Source organism: Mustela nigripes, chromosome 13 (assembly GCF_022355385.1).
Source record: "Mustela nigripes isolate SB6536 chromosome 13, MUSNIG.SB6536, whole genome shotgun sequence".
Classification (NCBI taxonomy): Eukaryota; Metazoa; Chordata; class Mammalia; order Carnivora; family Mustelidae; genus Mustela; species Mustela nigripes.
Window position 1 is genome coordinate 114,626,315 of NC_081569.1, and position 25,589 is coordinate 114,651,903.

At 49.1% G+C, this 25,589-nt stretch overlaps 1 protein-coding gene across 4 annotated transcripts in view; it reads right to left on the minus strand.

Moving 5' to 3' along the window:
• Window positions 1–25,589, minus strand: part of SLC8A3 (solute carrier family 8 member A3) — a 137,661-nt gene that overhangs the window by 11,914 nt on the left and 100,158 nt on the right. For all 4 annotated transcript variants that reach the window (XM_059373490.1, XM_059373492.1, XM_059373491.1 and 1 more), the window contains exon 3: window positions 4,114–4,217. In XM_059373490.1, coding sequence (XP_059229473.1) covers window positions 4,114–4,217 — 104 coding nt within the window. The remainder of the gene's footprint in view (window positions 1–4,113; window positions 4,218–25,589) is intronic.

The following is a 25,589-nucleotide window of genomic DNA, read 5'->3' on the forward strand; positions in this document are numbered from 1 at the left end:
AGAGATACAGCCTGGAGATTAGGGTAATACCATTTGATATTACCTGTGCCAGGCAAAGTCACGGCAACTAGTAGGTGTTTGGTAGAGATATCTTTTCTTACCACCTAGTTTGGCAATTGTATTTTCTATAGATTCTGTGGTGCTGCATCTGGCAGGGTGGTGTCTTTATTCCAGAAAGGACAGGCTAAATAGGGCCCAGGTATCCTGGACGAGAGAAACTGTTATACAGAAAGCTGTTTATAGATGGGACTGGAAAGCTGAGTTAGATGTACCTAACACAGGGCATCCCTAGCTCCAAAATTTGTACTTATGCTAAAAAATTCTTGTGACATACCACATTCCCCTCTCAATGGTGTCTCAGTACAGCCCCACACTCCCTGGCTCTTGTCATATAGGAGTCTGGGAACATCCCACTACATACTCGTGGTATGGCTGGTGACTGATGGTGCTGGGGAAGGAGCGGGGGTGGTGTCTGTGAATTGTTTCTTCTAAAAATCTCTAGGAATGCAGCTCGGGCCAACGATCCATCATTTCAGTCACAACCACTGAAGACACTTGTGGATTGAGAATTTTTATGTATATGAGCAGAGCAAACAGCAGTTGACTTTTTCTGGTTCCTCCCATATGGAATTCCAAGGGGGTAATTGAGTGACTCTCTTTGCTACACTGAAATGGATAGATAGACAGATAGCAAGAGAGCTTGTTCATTCTGCCCCTTTTATGGAGCTGCATGGAAGCAGAGCCCTTCCTAGCCCCCAGACTCCAGGGAAAACCAGAAACCCAAATACATCAGTGAACCCAGGTAGGCCAGACAAAAGGAAGCTCTTCCAGAAAGGTCCCTCCTGGCCTGGTTTTCACTCAGAAGTCCCTCCCAACCCCAGGATCATCTCTATCACAAGCAGAGGGCTTGCAGTCAGCCGGAATGGTACTATTCTCTGGTTATTGTCTACATGAATTTGAGACTTTCCACTTAGCGGTTACAGATGGGTCAGCGAGACCCAGATAGGCCAATTCTGAGTAACATAACACCTCCAGGGTGTTTTTCCTGCTGCTGTTGATGAGAGAATCTGCAGCTGAACTTTCCCCTGTATTGATCCCCAGGGTCAGGTGAGCATCATTTATCCCTGCTCAGACACCCCAGGGACATACAGGAAATAGCATAGCTCTGTGAGTAATTGGAAGCATCTGGGCAGCTTGTGAGGGGGAGCCCACTGATGTGGTAAGAGGGGGCACAGACAGGCCCCATGACTAGGGGAGAATGATTTCCTTTCCACATGAGGCTCCCAGCGTCCAGGCCCAACAGCCTTGACCATGCTGCTTCACGTTGCCCTCCGATGTCTACTTCTAGATTCCGGCACTTACTCTAAGCCACGGCAACCATGTTTCCTATTCATCCTCCCTTTTCCCTCCTCTAGCTTATCCGGAGCATTTAATCTCACCTCTAAAGTCTGTTTTGTCTGCCAAGAATAGAATCTGCTATTTCAAATGTAGTGCTTTTTTTTATTCCTTTGGTAACGCAATTGTCATTTTGACCATGCAAAGTCTATGCTGTTCTGAATGCCTAAGACTCCCCCATGCAGCAGTGGTCATGAAAAGCTTTCTACAGTACAGTTTCTCACTCTGAGAACAGTGGGGAATTCTGAAAATCAGGATGGGTTTTCATGTGATTCCAAGTCTAGACAATCCAGTTGTATGACCTTTCACCTAACGGTCTAATGCCAAAATATGGGAAGATGTGAAGACACTGAAAATAGACAATAGACCAGGAGGTCGGGAAATGCACATATTTCCTATTGGCACCTTCGATCTTGGCATCTTGGTCACTGGGAAGACCTGGAGGGTCCTTGCCTTCTCACCTACTCACTCCCTGGGACTAGGCTCCACTAGGACTCTGCTGACATCTCCTTGGGCAAAGAGTACAGGGCAAAAAAAGAGGGGTGTCCTCAAATGGGGAGTAGCCAAAGGCATTTGCATTTGGCCAAGTCTCTTGAAGAGTGCAAGGTGTATCTTAGGTCCCTCCCTGTCCTGCTGTTGATCAGGGTTTATTGCGGAGGCAGAAAAGAAGAGGGAGGTCTCTTTACTGGTGGAATAAAATCACGGATAGACTTTCAACCCATTCGTTGTGTCTGGAGCCGCTGCCTGCTTTCCAGATACCCTGAATGATCTCTTGTGCTGCTTTCATTTGCACCTACGTAACAGACTATGGAAATTGATGTCTGCTGCATCCAACCAATCATGAGGCGGTGGAGTAGATGCACAGGGGAAGTCGGAATGAGATAGGGCAGGTGTTGAGACAACTTCTGAGAATGTTCTCAGTGGTAGCAACTGGCGGACTGGCAATCTAAACAATGGAACTAGAGATTTTCTCCCCTCGCTCGCACTCTGGCAGTCAGAATTATGGCGACATCCTATCAGGTGGCAAGGAGAGGATGAGTAATGGAAGATGGAGAGGGCTTTTTCCCCTAGGACACTAGGCATGCCCAAACCTAGGTAGACACAGAACTGGTCAGATCTGCAGAAGAGTCCCCAGAAGACAGTGAGAACTGATCAATCCTGTCGATAAGGCTTTAGGAGTATAGTTGCTGAATCCCTTAGATCTGTCCTTTAAGGAAAGGCTTTATGCTGCTCTTTGTCATTTGAATATGGAGTTGCTGCAGAATAATCTCCCTTTTTTGACAAACAAGTGGGTCTCACTGTTCCATCCTCCATGAGGCTCCCAGAAGCATCTCTTTCCTGAAAGGGAGTATGAATGTCCTTCTCTTGGTACCTCCCAAGAGCACCCTTCTCCAATCCCACATATGCTCCTCCAGCACTTTCGAAGTAGTGGTTTCCAATCATTTTTCTTCTAGGGAAGAAATCTTTCCTTATATCTTCCTTGGCTGCAACATAATCAGTCCCTTAGGAATGGAACCCTAGCAGGTATTCCAAGATGCATGTCTTGAGGAAGGGAGGAGATGAGGCCATTCCTCTGGTGGGAGATGAGGGTTATCTTGGGATCTGGGTGATAAGCCTATTTGCAGATGCCAAGCCAAGGAAGGCTTCAGTGAACTGTGTTATTTCTCAGGGATCAAAACCCACTACACCATTTAGAGGCCCTTCTCCTATTGGAAAACCCGTAAGTCAATACTCTGGGCCCACCCAGTGTTAGTCCTTTTCCAGGGCCCTCTGGCTGGGGAGATTCCCATACCTGGAGTTATTGCCCTCTTTTTGCAGACTCCCAATTTTCTGCTTTAGGGATTGCATGGTCTTAAAGCAGCCTGAATAAAGGTAGAATGAGATGGGCTGGATGTCAAGGGGGAGGGAGAATAGTTCAGGACTCCAGATCATCTGACTACTTCCGAAGCCAGCTCTGTCTCAGAGAGGTCTCAGGAGCTATGGCCTCTGACACCTGGCACACCTCTTCATACCATGGTCTCCCCAGCTGTGAAATAGTCAGATAAGACACTTACCTCCATGAAGAGCAGAGGGGCCTATGAACCACTCTGCGAGGGAATAACCACGCACTCAAGGAAGGTTGGGGAATGCAGCAGGAAACTGTCAAAGCATCGTTGCAACACGGGCCCCAGCCCCCCTCCCAGACTCTTCCCCCATTCAGTCCAGGCTCAAGGGTGAAGGGTAGGAGGACAGGAAGGCAGGAAAGGGCACAGACATGCATGGCAGCACATTCCTTTCTTTTTCTTCTCCTCCCCACCCACCAAGGAGTTTCCACAGTTTCAGCTTCCATGGGTGTGTGGGGGCTGTGGGGGAGAGTGCCGGGGACAGTGGTGATCAGATCACTGGAGCACGGGGCGGGAGGAGGTAACTCGGTAGGGTAATGAGAAGTTGAGGCTGCAGCGCTGTCCAGAAGGTGGGAAAGGAGGACTGGGGAATCAGCTAAGGCTAAGAAGGCAGAGATGACACCGAAACAGGGTGAGAGCGAGAATACAGGAGGGAAAAGAATAAAAAAGTCCGTTGGTCAAAAAGAGGAAAAAGGAAAAGGGAAGAAAATGGTGAGGGGTGGGGGCAGGGAGGAAAAAAAACAGAGTTGCTTTTTGTGGCTGTTGCTTTTCAGTTTCATTTTTTTTCCTTTCTTTTTGTTTTTTTGTTTTGTTTTGTTTTGAAAGAATCTCACACCTGATATTCCACGTTCCATCCATTTCGGTTCACCAAGGACAATGAAGAAATTCTCTTGCCTTTCGTATTCCTCCTCATCTACTATTTTAACCCTTATGGTTTTCCTGTAGGGACAACAAGAGAGAGAGGGTGTCGACTGGGTCGGTAGATTGGTTGGTCATTTGGAGCACAGCCTTTAAAATCATTCCCCATCACTCCTGGCACATGCAGCCCAGTCCCGCCGTGGCGGCATCCGGTAGGACTACGGTGGATTGTATTTTTCTCATATAAAAAAACAGTCTCAGCTTTTCTTGTCTCCTTGGTCGTAGTTTGCTTATGGGTGTGAAGGAAAGGGAGCCGGGAGGCAAGGAAAAGTGGGCAAAGGAAGGGTTCCAGGAGGACAGGAGGGAAAGGGGAAGGGCAAGGGGGGTGCTGGTGGGGGGGGGAGTCAGTTTAGATCCTGCTGATGGTTAGTAAGAAGTCAGCGGGGCAGCACATTCCACGGGGTGTCACATGGTAACTGGCATTTCCTCGGGAAGCAGGTAGACTACTGACCCATTGGGAACAATCCAGGGCCCTTCACCAACAGGAAATATACCAATAGTACCAAGCCAGGGGCTCGTTTTCCCTCCCTGTGTCTATACTCACTTCTTATGTGAGCCTCTTAAAGAAAACTTCAAAAGTATTTATGAGGGAGAGAAACAAAAGAGAGAGAGAGAGAGAGAGGAGAGAAAGAAGGCAGAATTCTAATATCTTTGTCATTCTTGATCTTAGGGCTCCAGTAGTGGGAACGAAAATGAGTATGTATTAACCATCATGTGATACAGGACTCCTTTAATATTTACCACTGAAGCACTCCTAGGAAAATGTAAAGAAAATGATATGTCATCAAATTCTAAATCACCTCTGTACTTCTATCGCCAAGGCTGGTTTCCTTAAATGCTGATTATCTGAGGCCTGGGGAAAGTGGTGAAGGAGCTTTCCCCAGGCTCCAGATAATCATTTCTCGACATCTCAACAGAGCCTAGTGTCGTTTAGAAACAAATCACCGAGCGAAGCCAAGTTTCTTTGAAAATCGCTCCCCTCTGGAGACTCGCATGAGGCTGGCTCAGGCCAGCTGTCCTTGGAGAAGTTGCGCTCCCCATCTTGGTCCTTCCTGGAACCACAGTGGGGTTCGCACGTCCCAGTAGCGAGCCATGATTGTTATTTTCTGCTTGCTTTGTCTTTGGTCTGGGTCCCAAATGCTCTCTAAAGGGCAAAGAGGTACTAACAAACAATAACCTAAAATGTCTCGTCAGAGCCTCTGATGTTCCTCTTTCCTTCTGAAGACACGCTCCGCTTTGCTGTCTGTAAAATGGTAGACTGATCTGAGGGGGTTTGCTGGCCATAAGGTTTGCTGTGCACTTGGATTTTGTGTGTGTGTTTCACAAGTACATTCTAGGTCACCCTTTTCGGTGCTATTTTTGGACACCTTTACATACCTTGCTCAGTAGACAAAAGACAAAGCTAAATGACTGATAAGAAGATTTTCTAGAAACTTCTCTCTAAGCCCTAGATATGGGAACCTGGGGCTACCTAGGATTTGTGAGCCTGGCAGCTTTTCCCTTGCAGGGACTCTGCTGTGGGTTAGGAGTGGGTGCTCTGGGACCAAGGGCCTTGCTGGAGGAATATGAACTGGAGGGAAGGAAAGTTGTCCCCAGATACTGGTGGCTCCCCTTGACCCAGATGGTCTGTCCAGAAGAGGATGTTCTGACTTGCCTATGGGAAGTCTGGGGTGTGTGCGGTCATTTAAGTTGAAGGCAAAGGCTTCATCTACTCTGAGAAATACTGTGATCTTGTGGGAAAGCTTCCACTCAAGCCATAATCCCCAGCCCACCATTCTAAGTCTCTGCCACCACACCTAGATGTTCTCTGCAGCAAAAACAAGAGGCCAGCAGATAGGTCTGCAACCTTGACCTGAAACTAAAACCTGTACTTTCAGCTCAATCAAGGTCAGGAGGGAAACACACCTTGATAGCAGGAATATTCAGAAAAAATGGCTCCTAAGGCCTGCTTTGAGGAATGGGATGAACCATAAATAGAACCCAAATCCAAATACACTGATTGCCAATGTCTGCAGACTCTAAGCTTAGCCCTGAGAATAGCGGCCCATGGGAATCTGTGCTGAGCGCGGAGGCCAGTTTCCCAGCACTGCCCTCCCACCTGGCGCCAGGTTGTGTGGTCTTTCTCTTTCCCATATAGAAAGACATCCAGGAGAAGCAGAGAGCCCCGTATATGATACTCCGGGCTCTGGCTCTCTCTCTCTCTCTTTCCCCCACACTGTGTTTTTCCCATACCCATTTCTCCATCTCACAAAAATTACCGTTGACTCCTGAACATCCCTCTCCCAGCCTGTCCCATGTGACAGGCTGACAGGTGTTAGGGCAGTGCTGGGATCAGAGAGAGGGAGAGGGGCAAAGAGAGGAAATGAGAGAACAAGTAAGAAAACAAGGGGACGTGGATTGAGAGGGGCAGAAGAAAGGGAGAACGGAAGACAGACAGCCTGGGGAAAGAAAGAACCAGAAGAGGAGAGGAGAGGAGAGAACGTTAATGTTAGTGTGGAGGACAGGGTACTACACCTTTCTGAAAACTCATATCCACCATGCGGGGGCCCATCATCTCAATGAAGTAATTCTTGTTTTTCTCATACGCCTCATCATCAATTACCTTGATGTGAATTGTTTTGCTGTGGATGGAAAAATAAGTATCATAAGCAGGGAGCAGATTGGGGTGGCAGCAAGCCAGCTGGGAGAAGGAACAGGAAGAGAAAGAAACAGTAAAAAGATCCAGAAAGGTCAAAGTTTGTCCCCACGGGGGCACCGAGGGGAGGGGCTGCCCCAGGCCCCCTTCCAGGCTCCCCGGGCTCCTCTTAGGCTTCGTGGGGCTTCGTGGCATGGTCAGACTCAAAGGCTGGAAAGTCAAAGGTTCTGGGTTCTAATCTTGGATACGCCACGTGACCTTGGACAAATAATGTAACTCATACAGAAACAGGTTAAATAATGCTTACACCGTCCCAGGGCAGTTGTGAGAGCAAGGAAATAATATAAGCATAATGGTCCCGTCATTTAGGTCCTCCGTGATGTTCGCTTCCTTATCTTTCTCGCTCTGGGGACAGGGAGAACTTTTTGACTTTTGAAATCAGCTGGTATTGGTCTGAAAGGCATATGTCATAGAAAGGACGCAGATGGGGGGCCTGTTGGCCTGTGGGAGTCTTGCCTGGACACAGAAGGACTTTTTCTTCCCTTTCTCTGTGGCAGGGACTACCATGGGGAAGCCAGGAGGGCCAGGCGGCTCAAGTCACACATTCTGGAACTCACAGAGGGCTTTAAAAGCTTGTAAGCTACCTCCGAATGAGGCCTGCAGCCTCAGTGGGGGCAAGAACTGGATTACATGAACTCTAGGGCGCTCTGAGCCCCAGTTACCTTACAAATCCTATAGTGACCTTGCGATTAGCACAATTATACTATTTTTACGTTAAAAGGTTCTAAACAGGGGCACCTGGGTGGCTCAGTGGGAGGAGCCCCACATCGGGCTCTCTGCTCTGCGGGGAGCCTGCTTCCCCCTCTCTCTCTGCCGCCTCTCTGCCTGCTTGTGATCTCTGTCTGTCAAATAAATTAAAAAAAAAAAAATCTTTAAAAGGTGCTAAACAATGAAAAACATAAACCAATTTTTGTAGTCCTGATTTCCATTTTCCTTCCTTCCTTCCTTCCTTCCTTCCTTCCTTCCTTCCTATTACTAGGAGCTTTAAAAACAAGGATGGACCTGGGCGTCCCCCAACCTTTGCTTAATAATGGGGACATTCCAGCACCAGACTCCAGTTGAGGCCGGTCACAGAGGGTGTGGGACACTGCTGGAGGGGTGTGCCCAGAGCTGAGTCTCCCCTCAGCAGTGGGACGAAGGGACACATGCAGGAGCCCTGTCCAGCTGCCCATGGGGCGTGCACCCTTGCAGACTTGAGGGGGCCACAGGCCTACCCTTTGTGGACCCTTTGTTGAGGAGGCTGAGGTCTTCTGCACCTCCCTTAAAAAAATATATATATATATATATATACACACACACATATACACACATACACACACACGTATATATGTTGTATATATATATACACACACACATACATCAAGTAGGACTATCTTTACATTCTGACTTGGAACAACCTCTCTGCTCGCCCAAGTTTTCCCACGTCCCCGTCGAGCGTGTTGGATGGTTACAGAGCTTCCCTTGTCCACGCTGCTGACCCTAGAGAACCAATGTGGGCCTGTGGCTCCCGAGGTGAATGAAGAGTGGTTACTAACACACCCTAGCACCTGCCAGTCCGCGGCTTCAAAATCAGAGACGCCAAACTGTCCTCACTTGCCGCAGCCACGCTGTCGCAGCGAAAGCTGACTCACCAACACGGAAAGCGTGAGCGTTCAGCCTCTGACTTTCCTCCTTGAGAGCAGCGGCCCTGGTACTAGACACTGAGGACCTGGGGTCAGATCGGGCCTCCACTTCTCACTAGCTGGGTGACCCCGGGGCAACCAGCTAAAGCTCTTCAAATCTCATTTGTTATCTGAACACCTACTTCAGTGAGTTCTTAAATGAGATCATGCACGTGACGCACTTGGTGGGGACACATTCCCTCCCTCGTGAGCACTTAATAAATAACAACCATTATTACTAAGGGCAACAGGACCCTGATGTGGGGGGTTGAGAGTCGTATGGGAGGGACTCTTGCCATCTCCAGTCTTTAAGTCAGAAAATAAGGGGAGATCAGCAGATAGAACGGGTGGCTCAAGACGGGGTATAGGCCGGAAACGGAAGTCAGGTCAAGAAAGGACTGGATAGGGGCGCCTGGGAGGCTCAGTGGGTTAAAGCCTCTGCCTTCAGCTCAGGTCATGATCTCAGGGTCCTGGGATCGAGCCCTGCATCAAGCCCCTCATCTGCTTCCTCCTCTCTCTCTTTGCCTGCCTCTCTGCCTACTTGTGATCTCTGCCTGCCAAATGAATAAATAAAATCTTAGCCAAAAAAAAAAAAAAAGAAAACAAAGAAAAAGAAAAGAAAGGACTGGATAGTGCAGGACGATCCATCCTAGATGGGTTAGCGGAGGGGCTGATAATGCTAAAGTGAGAGTACAGACAGCAACTCACACGATTTTTCAAAATCCGGCCTTGAGTCTCTGTCAGTGACAAGCTCTGGGCTGGACAGACCACGTCTGGGGACCGTCTGTGACTTGTGCTTGTGACTTTTAGCGAACAGATGAAGAGAATAAGAGATGCCATCAATAACTCAGTGGAAGACAGGGAAATGAGGCTAGACAGTAGTAGTGGCCCGAGGAACTGAGGTGGGCCTAGCAGACCCACTGGCTGGAGGAGTGCAGGAGACGGGGTATCTGACTCCCTCGCTGGGATCAGTCATGGGGATGGCACTACCTCCATTAGGACCCTGCCTGGAGCTAGAGAAACCCTTTCTCTTCCAGCTCTTGAAAATCAAGTAAGTCCTCAATTCTGCTCAAGCCACAGATGAAGCCACAAGGACATTTAAATTAAGGGAGAGTCACCAGCCGGGTCTTGAGTTCTCTTTCCTAACTTGTTCTTCCTCATTTCAGTCAACAGCAACATGGTCTATCCAGACCTGGAAATCACCGCTGATTCTTTCCTTCTCCTCACTCTTTCCCCCAACCCCACCCCAACCCTAATGTAATTTGCTGCCACATTTCCCTCTGCTACTGAGACCCCAGTCAAGACACCCATTGCATCTCCTTTGGACTTCGTAATAACTTTGTAAGCGATATTCCTGCCTTTGCCCCCTCCTTCGATTCCTTCCCCCATAATGACCCAGGGCTATTAAAAACACAATCCAAGTCCTATCCCACCACTCTCATTGGAATAAATGCAGAGCCCTTACCATGGCCTCTAAGACCTTACACATCCCAGCTGCTGGTGACTTTGCTGACTCCATTCCCATTATTCTCCCCTCGCTCGGGAGTCCCCCACACACCGGTCTTTCTTTCTATTCCTTAAATCAAGACCCTTTCCACTTGAGGCATCATCCTTGCTTGTTCACTGTGCCTGGGTCTGTGCTATCCTCATTCTTTGGGTCTCCGCATAAGCATCACCTCCTAGGAGAAGCCCTCCGTGGGCACCTGACCTCCTTGTGTCTTTCTCCTGCTCACTGTCTCTACCCTCCCCGCCACGGGTCACCTTCCTCTATGGTCCGTCTGCTCATTCCCTTCAGGGCACCAATCACAGCCTGAAGACAAATGGCTGGTTTATTAACTTTCTTGTTTCTAGTCTGTCTGTCCACATTGGGATGTAAGCACAGGGAAACTGCCTCACTTGCCGCCACGGTCCTAGTGGCCAGCATGGAGAAGGACCTTGACCATGACTTGCTGAAGGACTGGAGGTGAATTTCTGACACGGCTGAGAACACACCTGCCTTTTTGCAGCAAAAACTCATTAGGAGCAGCAGTAAAACATTGCTTTGAAGGCTTTTCTGATATAATGCCCAAGGATTTCCATGGGCCGAAGAGACCAGAAGCCCAGTGTCATCCAACTCTACCGTCGTTGAGCTCACTCCACTCGTCTGTCTACAGGACCGCTCTCCAGCAACACCCTGGGACTGAATTCATGGGGCTTGGCTGGGGGCTTTGAACCATACCAAGGCGAGGTGTTGACCTGCCCTGCTTCTCCTCCCAGCCTTCTGCTGAGGGAGGAACCAAAGCCGGCAGCGCTCCCAAGCTCGAAGGGGTCATTGCTTGGAAAAGACGCTCCCAGGAGCTCTCCCACCAACAAGCCAGGAGGGATCAGGAAACCCGTTTCTGGTCTGCCTGCCTGGCCTCTCAGAACATTCCTTTGCACTGAGGACACCCAATTCCAAACCAGGCCTCTCGTCCTCGGGACACTGCAAAGGGAAGGGTGCTCTTTAGCCACTGAGTTCCCTGAGGGTGAAAGAGAGCGAGGAAGCAGCATTTATTTGTAGAATGGATGACTACTACCCTGGAGGAGGGCGCCCTGTGGACTTGGCTTTACACGGGAAAGGGATTTGCAATAAGATACACATTTACATTCTCAACACCAAGAGAATGTCCTTATTTCATCCTTACTTCCCCTGTCTAACATAGGAATTATTACGTGCACTTCAAAGATGAGAAAACAAATTCTCAGAGAGGCTAAGTTACTTGCCTGGAGTCATACAGCTAGCACACAGTGCAGCTGGGATTTTAGCAAACGTCCCTTATTACTGCTACCGCTTATTTTATGCAAGCAGGAGGATAATAAACTCTGGACGCCATTCCTGAGCTTTGCCACATCGAGGAACCACAGAATTCTCCCATTTAAATGCAGGCAGCAGGGGAGAAATTCGGTTCCTAAGTGGCTCTGCCTGGGTACTGCGCCGGGAGTAGGAGGCTGGCTAACCCTTTGGCCCTCCTTTTCTAAAAGTAATCTCTAAGTAATCTCTAATTTAGCTGCTCTTCGGATTTCTATGAAATGACTCTTCCCCATCGAGAAGGGTTCTTTCTCATCGTTTCCAGGTGCTCCAGGCCTGCTCACAACTCACAAAGCTCCCTCCACCCAGGCCTGGAGGACAGCGGGCAGTGGACCCGTAAGCCTTTCTGTGGGAGCTTTCAGAAGCCTCATGCTCTGTTGGGTTCTTGTACTCTTCCTTATTAGGCACGAGCAGACCCCCTTCTCTTCCCCCAGCAGGTTTCTGGCCCCAATTCAGGGCAGAAAAGCCCCTCCCATCCCCAGCCACACCCAGACAGCCTGACCCTGGCACTCCCCTGGCTCTTACCAAGGTCTAGGGGAGAGGTTCCTTGTCTCATGAAAAGATTTAGGATGCCCCCAAGTGATTCCCTCTTGAAAATAGATGTCCACAGGGTCCCCCAAAACAGTGCTTCTCAGACTCTGATGTGCATATGTCTGCCTCCTGGGGGATCTTGTTAAAATGCAGATTTCGATTCAGTGGATCTGGGGTGTGCCTGAGACCCTGCGTTCCTGACAAACAGCCAGGAGGCACCCATGCTGCTGGTCTAGGGCTCAAGACTCCTTGGAGAGGTCTCTCTGATGCTATTAAAAAAGGAGGGAAAATCAGACAGCTGCTCAAACGCCAGCACCCGTTAGGGAGAAGGAGGCTGGAATGGAAGGGTAGCACTTCAGCCACAGGCTGGAGTTAGTAGGTCCTTTAAGATGCTGTATTCTCGGGGGGACATCAGAGTGCACCCAGAGTAGGGTGACGGGTACAGTGAAAGGTCTGCAAACCATGTTTCAAATCCATTTGCTAATATTTATATAGTGCTTACCCTGAGCCAGGCACTGTGCTACTCAAGCACTTCATGAACATTAAGTAATTTCATCCTTACACCAAACCAGTGAGTCAGAAACCTGCTAGGCAAGGTGCTGTTCTCTCTGCAGGTATGAGCTCCCTGGAACCTTGCCATAACCAGTGAGGTAGGTACTGCTTTTTTCCCCAGTGTGTAGATGAGGAACCAGAATCCCTGAAAAGTTAAGAGACTTGCCCAAGGTCATAGCTGAGTAAGTGGCAGAGTTGGGATGTGAACCCAGTGTGGCTCTAAGGACCGTGCTTCTAAGTGAGGTCTGCAATGTGGATCCACGGGACAGGCGTCTGTTGCAGAAGACGACACCGCTCAGTGGTCCTGGGGCTGTCACAGACTCTGCTTCCAAAGCACTGTGGCCATTGGCAGGAAGGCAGACTTCTACTCGGCACAGACCATGACAGCAATGAGATGAAGTGGCAGATAAGGGAGTGGCTGCCCGGTTCCTGGTGGTATTAAAAAGCAGGATGATTAATATGCGTGAAAATGGCCATGGAGAGGATTCCTGCTTGCTGCACAGAGTCAGGTAGATGACCTGTAAAGGTCTACACCCAGTGGGGTACTGGTAGACCAGCTCTCTGGGGGGAGACAAAAAAAGGAACTCTGATTTAGGGTTTATGCCTTCCACAGCATAAATACCCACTGTAAGTCAATCTCAGGCAACTAAGTTTTTAATGACCATCTTGCAAAATTCCTAAACATTTAACAATCTGCTCTCATGAACTAGCAGGAGCCAGTTCCAGCACACCACGCACAGCGTCAGACTCTACTAAAAAATGTTTAAGAGAGGTTAGGATGACAAAAGGTGGTTCTGATTGATTCTGACCCTGGAATGATTTTGTCCATGCTAGTGTTTCCTCGAAATGGGCAATGATCTGATACAGTGAGGTGAATGTGTTTCTCCAAACAAGCCTTTGGAAAAAAGTCTCAAAGATTTGGCTTATAAAAGGAACATGGGTGGCCAAGAGAGGACTTGGGCCCTTAAAAGCAGACAGTTTTCTTGGGCCCAAGAAGAAGAGGAAGCCGGAGACTTGAACCATGAGAGGGTCTCAATACACTGTTTCTGGCTTGAAGATGAAGGCTGTCGTATGAGCAGGAATGCAGGTGGCCTCTAGCAGCAGGCTGCTCCCTGAATGACAGACAGCAAGGACTGGGACCTTCAGGCTTTAAGCCACAAGAAATTGGATTCTGCCAACCACCTGAATGAACTTGGAAGCCGACATTTCCTCCTGGCTTCCACATAGGAGCCCAATCCAGCCTTGATGTCAGCCTCGTTGAGACCCTGAACAGAAAACTTAGTCACACCAGACCTGAACTTCAGAGCTACAGAAATGTGAGATGATAACTAGACATTGTGTTAAGCCTCAAAGTTTATGACAACTTGTTACACAGCAATAGACAACCAATATGTGAGGCTTGTTCATTTCACAAAGTCAGGAACTAAGCCAGATGATCTCTTGAAACTGTCTTGCCGTATCTATTTTATAATCATAATACTCTGTCCTGATGGCAGGGCCACTGCTAGGCTAGGTAACACCTCTATGCAAAGTTGAGAAAAGACACAGCCCTGGAGATGCAGAGCCTGGCAAGGACAGGGTGCTTTTCTCCAGCTTGCACAGCAACGCATCAGGATGCTGGGCTTGGCATGGAGAGAACTGGCTGGATTGTTAGCTTTCCACTCAAGGGTCTTTATTCAGTGCACAACATGCACAACTGTAAGCAGCAGTCCTGCTTGGCAGACTCTTGTGTGATTCACTCACTATTCCATACGCATGCCAGAACCAGCAGGAATATGGGACAGGCTGAGGCAGAGAGATGGATTTCACTGAAGAACTCTCTGCAACTCGGGGGGCGCAAGGAGGGGTAGTCAGGTGTTGTTTGATGACGACGCAGGGAGGTACAAATTGGGAGGGAGGGGTGTTTGGGTGCATGTGAAGGAGCATGCACGTGATCTTTGCTGCTTTGGCATCTATTCTGGGCCCTTCTGATAAGCCCTCTACAGCCTGCAACTTCTTCATAGTTATGAGTACCTGTAGTCACAAAGATAGAGCTTTCTCTAAGCAAAATGTATGAACATTTTGTCTCCACTGTCAGTTAAGACCTGACTGCTGGGCCTGTCCATGGGCACACACCTGCACACGTTTGAGGACTTGGTGGTCATTCTGGAATGTCTGGGCTCGTACTGGGCACTGTACCTCATGATTGACTCATTTGCTCTCCCAAATATCCACTTTCCCAATGCCTGAAGAGCTTCTTACCCGTGGCTAAAGGGAAAAGTGCATCTCACATGACTGTATGATTACAGATCTAGTCTTCAGGATAGGGTCAGAGGCAAAGTGGTACCAAAACCTCCCAAAGGAGCCACTCACTCTGTCTCCCAAAGGTCAGGGCAAAGTGAGGGGATTTTTATTTCTTAGAAAATCAGTCTTCTAAAATAGGCATCCTTGGCACACCTGGGTAGCTCAGTTGGTTAAGTGTCTTCGATTCAGATCATGATCCCAGGGTCCTGGGATCAAGTCCCACATCAGGCTCTTTGCTCAGCAGGGTGCCTACTTCTGCCTCTCCCTGCTGTTCTCCCTGCTTGTGATTCTCTCTCTCTCTCTCTCTCTCTCTCTCTCTGACAAATAAAATCTTTATAGGCACCCTTCCTTTAGAAGGCTGTCATGATTTGCAGGTCAGCTCTACAAGGTAAAAAACATTTTAAATTACAGATTTTTATTCTCTCCATGCTTTCCTAGGATAAAGACTGAACCCTTCAGTTCAGGAATTAGAAGCTCTCTGTAATGTCCGTCCGTCCATCTGTCCATCCATCCATCCAACCACCCATCTCTTCAACTTTATCTTTTCATGCCTGACCACAGAAAGCCTACACTTCGATTCTCATTATGTTCAAAACATGCCGTACTCCTGCTCACCCTGGAGACTTTCCTTCTTCCCTCCCTCTCTCCCTTTCCTCCTACACCCATCGCTCCATCAACCCACCCACTCATCCACCCATCTGTTCCTTCCTTTTTTTAAAAAAAATTTTTAATTTTTTATAAACATATATTTTTATCCCCAGGGGTACAGGTCTGCATCCATTCCTTCCTAATGATGATACCGCACAATGAAACTGCATAATACTTCATTCACTAAGTATTTAGGAAGCTCCTAATGCATGGCAGACGTGATTCTCAAGCAAGACTTTCCTGTAGCGGGGAGGCAGATAAGCAATCAAATGATCACAGTCAAGTGTGGTCAGTGTGATGATAGAGGACGAACAGAGCTGAGGAGGCATGTGGTCAAGAATAAAATCAGGGAAGCCTCACCAGAGGAAGGGGTATTTCAGCAGAGGCCTGAATGGTGAGTTAAGTTGGTCTGGCCACAAGGAGAAGAAAGAGTCTTCCTCTTTCCAGAGAGAGGGGATGCCCGATGCAAAGTCTTGGTGGTGGAAAAAAAAATACATGGTGGCTTCAAGGTGATGAAATGAGTTCAGTTTGGCTAGAGCACCGAGGGAGGGGGGAGGGGGGAGCAGATGAGTCAGGAGAGAAGGTAGGGTCAAGGATAAAGGGCCCTATAAGCACTTGGGATAGTCTGCCCTCCTCTCTACCTGTCCAGGTGCCCCTTAGTCCATTCAAATAGAACCTAGATACCACCTAGATCTGGAGGATGTTCCTACACATCCAGCCCATGATGGGTTCCTGACCTTCTGACTACTGCACTAATCCAGTCATCTACTGCCTGGTGCAGTCCATACTGCCTTCACACATCATTATCTTGCCTCCTGAGCTAGGCTCTATTTCAAAGCCTCGAAATATGTCTTGCCTCTCTCTCCTTCTCTCCTTCTTTGGTTCCTCTTCAGGGCTTACTGGATACATGGTCCACGATGCATCCATCCACCCATTCCTAACCTGTTAGAGCAGGCAGTTAGATAGACAGGAGCAGCCAGGGAGAACGGAGGATAACAAAGGCACAGTTGCCAGGGACGGTCTCCACCCAGCGACCGCTCCATCTCCTTTAGACCAACCCTTTTTGCCGTTTAGCCCAGACTGATAAGCAGAAGATAGGGCAACAGAGATGGCCCCAGCTTTGGAACCTGCACACTTAAGAAAGACCTTATCTGCTAGTAACCCCAAGGCTCTTATAATATCTCTGTAATACCATTTGCATTGCGGGTTGGTCCCCCCACCCCCACCCTGTGGGTTATCTTAGCGGCTAGTGGGCAGATGACGACCATAAACTTGCACAAAAGGTTGGAGGGGAAGAAACCAAGACACGTTCATGGGTGGAGCCATGGTAACAGGATGGGAGGGAGGAGACCAAATGAACCCCCAGAAAATAACAATGCGGAGCTCAGCATGCTGCCTCCCTCCTCTCCTCTTGCTCCTCTGCCTCTGGGGAGAGCTGTCTCCTTTTGCTAAACAAAAAACCCTTTGCTACTTTCACTCTATCGCATCCCTCTTTCCTTGGAGAAGACGAGGACCAAGGAATTACACAACTCACCACCCCAGTAACACACCCAGTCGTTACATATCGGAAGTATGTTCCTGCTCTCATGAAGCTTATAGTCCTATGATGGGAACATGGACAGACAAACATCCCTTTTGCTGCTTCCCTTGGCTTGTGCGGAATTTCCATGCAAGTAGGGGGTCACAGTAAGCTCTAGGAAATGTATTATCTTAATAAGGCGAATCAACACACTTGCCTCAGGTCGCTCCAACCCGTCTTGGTTTGAACAAAGCGGGAACCTCAAGGAAGCTTTTTCTCCCAGCCAACAATGCAATGGGAGAAGACCATTTCTCCCAGCCAACAATGCAAAGAGAGTGCTGTGTGTTTGTGAGTGTGTGCTCAGACACGTGGAAAATCAATGTGCTCATGCATTGTCTAATTACAACTTTTCTGCCAGGATGACAGTGCTCTCTTCTCTTTAAGCTGGGATAGATTCCTCTCCCTCTTTGCTGCCTTGTGGTGGGAAGGGCTTCATATTACTGTAGTGTGGGTGTGAGTGGGGTTGATGGGGTGGAGTGAGGGCTGGGAAGCTCCACTCTAGGTTAACAGGAGAGTCTGGCCTTGAAAGTCCCACTTAGGGGTGCCGGGGTGGCTCAGTGGGTTAAGCCTCTGCCTTAGGCTCGGGTCATGATCTCGGGGTCCTGGGATTGAGTACCGCATCGGGTTCTCTGCTCAGCAGGGAGCCTGCTTCCTGCTCTCTCTCTCTGCCTGCCTCTCTGCCTACTTGTGATCTCTACCTGTCAAATAAATAAGTAAAATCTTAAAAAAAAAAGAAAGAAAGAAAGAAAGAAAGAAAGTCCCACTTATTCTCAAAGGAGCATCCGATTTCCGATCCCCAGAGCAGTGGAATTGTACAGGGTTAGGCTCTACATGTGACTTGGTTATTTCTAGCCCTGTACAGCCCTCATGTTTGCTCTGCCTCTCCTTAACTGAGTGGGGTCTGGGAAAGGGAGGACGATTCACAGCTCCAATTCTTTCCCACTTGCTTCTAAGTCAAGAGGGGAAGTAAAACAAACAAACCTACCAATGGTCTGGGAACAAATGCCTGCTGTACCCTGAAGCTGATAAATTCCCTTCCTAGAAAAGCAATGAAAATTATCTACAAAATCATTTTATTTACCTGTGTGCTCCCAGCACCGAAGAGACCAAGTGGCTGGTTATCTGATTAACGGCTTTGGAGATTTTGGGTCTCTCTGTCTTGTTTTCCCTCTCCAGTGGGCATCTCTCTCTCTCTCTCTCTTTTTTTTTTTTTCCCTCTCTTTAGATTTTCTTTGAGAGAGAGCAAGGGTGTGCACACAGGTTAGGGGAGGGGCAGAGGGAGAAGGGCATCTCAAGCAGACTCTGGGCTGAGCCAGGAGCCTGACACAGGGCTACATCCCACAACCCCCAAGGCCATGACCTGAGCCAGATCAAGATCCGGATGCTCAAACGGCTGAGCCACCCCGGTGCCCCCGGGTATCTCATTTTCTAGAGTGACCTTGATCCAAGCAGAAAGTGGAGAAGACCATATCGTATGGACACAAACTTCAGGTACAAGAAAAACCTGCTAATAATTAGGAAGTGAGAGGGACCAGCTCTTCCGGATTCGAGTCAAACATTTTCGAGGCTCTGTACTGCCAACTTCATGCCCTGTCCGTAAGAGCACGTATACGGCCTGTACTGCTGCTGGATAATTTCTAGAAAGCCCAGTGAATAGCAAGTTCAGGAAAGAGTCCTGTCCCTGGGCTGGTTAGAGAAAATCCTTCAATTAGAGACTTAACTACATGGAAAATGTGCTTATTCTATAGATGTTTTCTTGACTGAATCAATCAGGGACTAAACGAAGACAGAGCTTCCGTGTGGCACACCAGCAGTGGGCTCTGTTCTCCTGCCAGTCAATGGAAATGCCGCCCCCTGGGGTTGTGCGCAGAGCAGCAGCTCTGGATGAGAAAACAGCAGATGGGTCACTGTCAGCCATTGTCACCATCTGAGTGTATTGTGCTGTGGGCCCCAGCGGGGTTGTCAGTAATTTCCACCTGCCAGACTCCTGCATGAACTGATTTCCAGTTCCTGCCTTCTTCTACCAGCCAAAGGGCAAATTCTTGTTTTGCACCACCTAGAGACAAAACGGGGTCCAGGCTGTCCGCGATTGGAGCAGACTGCCTAAATCTGAGCCCCATCTCAGCTGCAGCAGCGCAGAGCACTGTGTCCCCTCCAGTGTGACAACCTAGCTCACAGCGAGTTTCACAGGACTTGGTGACCTTTTCAGGAACGTAGTAGGCAAACTTCTTGGAGAACAGAGAGTCCAAAGGTAGAAGCTGACATTTTCACAAGGGTGAGGGGCATACAAATCCTATTTGCCAGTGTTTAAAGCTCTGATATTCCGGGAATGGTCAGTGGAAGAGGCTGATGGGGAGCAGAGAGCAATGGGTCCAGAGATGGTACCAGGCTGAGGCAAGTGAGGAGTAGGTGCAAAATTTAAGGGTACACCAAACGACCCAGTAATCCACATCAGCCATATTTTACTGCGATTTTTTAAAAAGTAAGAATTAATACAACAATCGTGATGAACAAAATACCACACATTTAAAATAAAGACAGGGCCCAAGCTTGACTCCCCTCACCCTAACCCTAATCAACTCTAGTGGCCATCTGGTGCCTTCTGGTGTGACAGAGAGAAGGCCAGGAAGCAAAAGATGGGAGTCTGGGCTCTGAGGCTTCATTCCCTGCCTTCCCCCTGGTCCTCCCCTCTCTCTGAGCTTATATAAGGGGGGCGGGAGGCCTTATTTCTCTCTTGGGATTTTTGTGGGTAATGGTACGACCAGAAAAACACAACCCTTGCTATGGAAACTGTGGGTCTCATTCAACTCAGTAACTGGGTGTGCACACGAGAGAGAGAGAGAGAGAGAGAGAGAGAGAGAGAACGAGCGCTCGCAAGCGCCGTCAGTAGGGCTCCTGCTTTACTCTCCAGAGCTAACAACTTTAGCCTTCCAGGATGCCCGCCAACTTCCTGAGCCTCATAGCGTCAATCCCTCCCATACTGCTCTCCCTCACCTGTCCTCCCGCAGCTGAGGAAGCACCTGCCCTCTGGGACAGGCTGGATCTCGGCAGTGCTCCCTATTTTTAGACAATAGGGAGGGACTGGGGGAGGGTGGAATGTCTTCTCGGAGAATATTGCCTCTGAACTGTGCTCTGGACAGATGGTGGCCAGCTCTCTGTGGCTACTCGTTTCTGCCTCCCTGACCTTGTCGGTTCTGGTCCACCTCTCCTCTCCGCCATGCCGCCCTAGTCAAACCACTGTCACATTAGGATGGGACCCTTGCGACAGCCACCCAACCCATACGACAGTCACCCAACCCAGCTCCCTGCTTCCATCCCGCTTTCCCCGCTGCAGCCCATTCTCCTCTCTACAGTCAGAATAAACTTTTAAAAATTTGTTTTAAAAAATCATAACATGCCACTTCCCTCCGGAAACCCTCAGTAAGTTCCCCTCATACTTAAGAGTACAATTAAAATGGCATCATCTAGCCCAGGAGTTCTGAAACATTAGTACTCAAAATCACCCAAGGGCTCCATCCCCAGAGCTTCTGATTCGGAAGGTCTGGGTGGGGCCTGGGAATTTGCATTTCAAATAGGTTTCCAGGCAACTAACTGCTGGGTTTGGGGGGCTCCAAAACCACCCAGAGAACCTGATGCCGCCCACAAAAACTCAGCTTGGCTTCCCACCCTCCTCACCTTCTGTCCTCCCCTGTTTGCTTTCTATTTCCTCAAATCCATCAACCTCATTCCTGTCTTGGGTCCTTTGCCTAAGCAGTTGCCTTTGTCTGGATCTTTCCACCTCCAGATACTCTTAGGACCGGGTCCTTTTAAAATGTCTCAGCGTGCATGTTACTTCCCTGTGCACTCCCTGGGATTGGACTCCAGCTACTCTCCACCGAACCGCTTCGGTTTGTTTTGTCTTTCTTGTTTATCTACGCATGGTCTGTTTTCCCCCAATCTAATACAAGCTCGGTGAGGACGGAAACTGAGGCTATCGCATTTACCAGCACCTGAACTATCTCTGGCACAGAGATGGTACCATTACGTTTGTTCAGGGAATGAATGAATAGTACTAAATGGGGGAACCAGAATTCCAGCCAGGGACGGACTGCAGAGCCAGCCTTCCAGTGGTCCGAGGGCTGTGGCAGAGATGTGGCTGATCTCCGTGACTCCATTCCTGCCCACACAACTCAACTCCCTTTAGAGCCCGGTTACTGGGCTACTCTTTCTTTCTTTCTTTCTTTCTTTCTTTCTTTCTTCCTTTCCTTTTTAGGAGCAGGGAGGGGCAGAGTGAGAGGGAAAGAGAATCTCAGTGTGCAGCTGACACGGAGTTCATCTCACGACCCTGAGATCATGACCTGATCCAAAAATCAAGAGTTAGATGCTTCCCCGACTGAGCCACCCAGTTGCCCCTGGGCTGCTTTTATGAAAAGGTCACTCGAATCCCTCTCCTTTCCCTTCCCAAACAAGTCTAAACTCCCTTCCCCCGTCCTCGACACATGTACCTAGACACATGCACGAAAGGAGTCACCTTGGCTGAAACCTGGCTCTGCTGTCACTTCAATACTCCACTCATGGCTTCATTGCAGTGTATTTTCCATGCTTCCTTCCGGTGATGGACTCCATGAAAATCATTAGTCACTCTGTCATTAGTGGTTCAGAGCATGGGCCCTATGGCCAGAGATATCTGGACTCAGGGTGTAAGAGTTTTAGGACTCGCAGCAAATTATTTCCTCTCTATGAGTCTAAGTTTCCTTCTCTAAAATGGGTGTGATACTAAAACCTGCCTCAGAAGGTTTTTGAAAGGATTGAGACAAAGAAGTAAAACTCGGAGCATGGGAAGTGGCATGTAGTAAGCAGTCCAAAATGTCACTGAATGTGGTCATGGTCTGTTGTTTAAGTAAGAGCCAGAGCCACCAGGAAAAGGATTCCTTCTTCCCTAGTCTCCAGGATCAGGTCAGAAGAGGGTAACACGGTTGGGAGTAGGGCAAGGGCTGGTGTGGGACCAGGCAGGGTATTTTCTGAGCTCCGTGGTTGGCCCGAGGAATGGTTCGAGACGAGGGGGTATGTCTGGAGAGGGCTCACATCTCCTCAGCACCCCTGCTCATTTCCCAGCTCTGCATAAGGACCTTAGGAAGTCTTAGGACATCTCTCCGCTGATGGAGATGGTCCTTCCGTAGCACCTGCTGCCCCAGTGCAAGCGCCTGCCTTTCAGGGGGCCACCTTCCCTACTATCCAACGCTGCTCTTGGCTTTCTCCTGAGGCAGGAGCACACACGTGGCCGGTGAGGCTGCTCATGCGCCTATTTTCATCCCACCCCATCTTTCGCGAAGAGACACCCGCAAGGATCCTGTCTGATCACCATGGAGATTTGTGTGGAGGAAGCAATGGTACCAAGGGTTGTACTGAAGACTTCTCGGCCTCGGCAAAGGGCTCCACAAGAGGTCAATGAAGTGGAGGCAGCATGTGAATTCACTGCCCACGGAGCCTGATCCTGGCTGTTCTCCTTGACAGACAATCCCCCCACCTCCGCGCCCTTTTCTTAACCAACTGAGCCACCCAGGCATCCTCCGCGCCATTTTCGTTTACCAGAGATGCAAGAGTCTGACTTTGTAGTCCCAATCAGTGCCCGTCGCTCGGGTTCCTTTTCCACCTTGCCCCCATGTCAATGACTTCTGACCCTGCTCCCTCCCTCCATGGGCCTGGCGGCGGGGTGGCCTAACTGGCTTTCAGTGCAAGCGAGTCTGTTTCCCTTCCATGACAAGTGTCTTCCTCCAACTGCCACCTCTCAACCCTTCCTGGGGCCAAAAGGTCTGTAGTCAATACTCATTTCGAGTGCAACACACGCATACTTCTGCCCTTGTGGTGGAGAGCCTGTGTTCACAGAGAGGCGAGGGCCCGCTGACGGGAGCTAGCCCACAGCCCCTGGAACCCTCAGTTAAAGACATGTTTGTATCTACTGCACATCTGCGGGCTGATGTCTTCCCCATGACGTTCAGGGCATGCCCACAGCCAGGCAGAGCTGTGCACCTGGAACAGAAGGCGGTGACACTCCGGGTGGGAAAAGAAAACACAATGACAGTGACAGTCATATAATGCGCTGAAAATTCTACATCTGTCTGGAGGGCCTTTAATCAAGGATTTTGAAGCACATTCTCCAGACCTTGCCCATTCATCTACCCCACATTCCTGGGAAAGAGCCAGCAGGTAGGGAGCCGAGCACTATAAATAGAGTACTGTATCATTATCTTTGATGTGAACACTATGTATTTAGACAGCATTTCTCTGAAGAGCTAAAGGGCTCCACACACATTATATTATCTAATTCTAACTCATTCATACAGCAGCCCCCAGACTGGCTGCCTTGCGGTAGTTTGCTAAGGCTTTGGATCCACAGAAATTCACTCTGATGCTTTCTCCCTCCTGTCCTGCCCCTGCCTAATTCACAGACACTTTCCCAGGGCCGCTCCCACGAGCCCTCAGGAGCCAATACCATAGCCTGACTCATCCTGTCTACACACCACACACTCTGTTTCACGCTGGCGATACTAAGCACTGGAGGAAGAAGACGTGATTTGTTTCCTTGCTGTCAGATTTAATCTGGGCCTAGTTTGTTGTGTTTTGAAAGTGTGGTTTATATAGACTTCGTGATTATAGTGAAGACACGAGGCAGGGAATGGGTCTGCTGGGTGCACTGACCACACAGGCCCATGGTGAAGGCCAAGCTACCTTGGTCAAGGCCGAGGACAGCAGCCTTGTTCACCTTGAAAATGCACATCACCTTTAAAATTGATCAAGTTGAAGCGCCTGGGTGGCTCAGTGGGTTAAGCCTCTGCCTTCAGCTCAGGTCATGATCTCAGGGTCCTGGGATCAAGCTCCATATCGGGCTCTCTGCTCAGCGGGGAGACTGCTTCTTCTTCTCCCTTTGCCTGCCTCTCTGCCTACTTGTGATCTCTCTCTCTTTGTCAAATAAATAAAATCTTAAAAAAAATTTTTTTTAATTGATTAAGTGGATTTTGTTCACTTGTAAGAGCTTCTGTGTTTCCCTTCCACTGATACCATCAGGGAGGCAATGTTCGTCTGTTAGGTACTCATTGTCCCCATCACAGTTGTAAAGAAGCAATCAAGTGTGTTATTATTTCCTCATTTGTCTCCCCCCCACCCCCGCAACTCTAAGCTCCAGGAGGGCTGGGGCTGTCCTTGTTTTAATTGTGTCCCTATCCCTGATGTTGAGCACATGTCCGGTGCATAATAAAAATATTTGTGGAATGACTGAATGAGGGAATGAGTGATGGTGTGAGTCACAGTGAGCCTGCTCTGGTTTATGGCTTCTAATCAGGCCCTTTGTGGTACCAGTTTAAGTTCCATTTTAGGGCATGACAAAGGCCTCCACTCCCACTCCGTGACATGCACCTAGAAAATACTGTCTCACCAACACTCCCTCTTGCTCCCTTCAGCCCTCAAGGAACACCTAGGGGCTGCTCGGGTCGAAGCCATATACCTTCCCTCTCCTCCCAGTTTCCATCACACCGAGTCTAAACCCATCCAATAGTTCAGTGGAGCTCTGCCCTCAGCGTGGTTCTATGACCTGCTCAAACAGTGCAGCATCCCCAGCAAGCTCTCGCGCCTGCGTCTGCATATGTGATATGGTGGGGAAAACACATAGACTCTGGGGTCGCAGACTCTCGAGTTCAAGTCTTAGTTCTAATGCTTGCAGCTGTGTGACCTTGGCCAACTTCCTAAGCTCTTTGAGCTTCTGTGTCTTCAGCAGTAACATGGAGATGATAGCATCCACATCGGGTGGTGTGTAGCCTAGATGAGAAGACACAGGCAGCAGGCTCAGTAAATCACCATTCCCTGCCCTTCTCTTCTATCCTCGACCCTTCCTGTGACTCATCCTCCCTCCTGGCTGCCACTCATTCTTTGGATGCTTCTAGCTGTCACCCCCTAGGTTTTAGGCGCCATGCGGGAAGTGTTGAGACTCGGACTATATTTAGATGCCTTAGCTCTTTTATCTTTTACACCACTGTGTTGCTATGGTGATGGTGGAGAGGGAAGGGGGAGGACAGCCTGAAAGGAAAGATGGAGCTCGGCCATGAAGATGGGTGGATCTGGTTGGGGACTGGTTCCAGTGAGCTGGCGCTCTCCAAGAACGCTTACCTGTGCATTCCATCATCAGGAGGTGACCCAAGGAGATAGGAGGAGGCAATGCCCAGGAAAAGTTCTTACGAAAAGGGGAGATAAAGAATGACTGTTGAAAATTGTTCATTATGCTGCCCGGCCACAGCCTTAGCTTCTGGAGCCTTCCTCGAATGGTTTATCAATCAAGGTTGGCAACTTGCCCGAGTCACGCAGCTGGTAAATGGCAGAGCAGGGACTTGAACACAGGCCACCTGGACTCCTAATCCAATGCTCTTTCCATACCAATGGCTATCAAAAACCATTTTTTAAATCTGAAGAAAATTTGTGTGAAGAAGGAAGCCTACAGTGAGGTATAACCAAGCACAGCAGGCAAAATCAGAGGTGCTCTAGTTGAAGTGGAGGGTCCCTCTTGGACAACCTCTCCTTCCAGCCTCACACACAGTGAGAGAGAGGTTTAGGGAGTCCTTCTCCAAGTGTAGTTGTGGACGTCCCCATA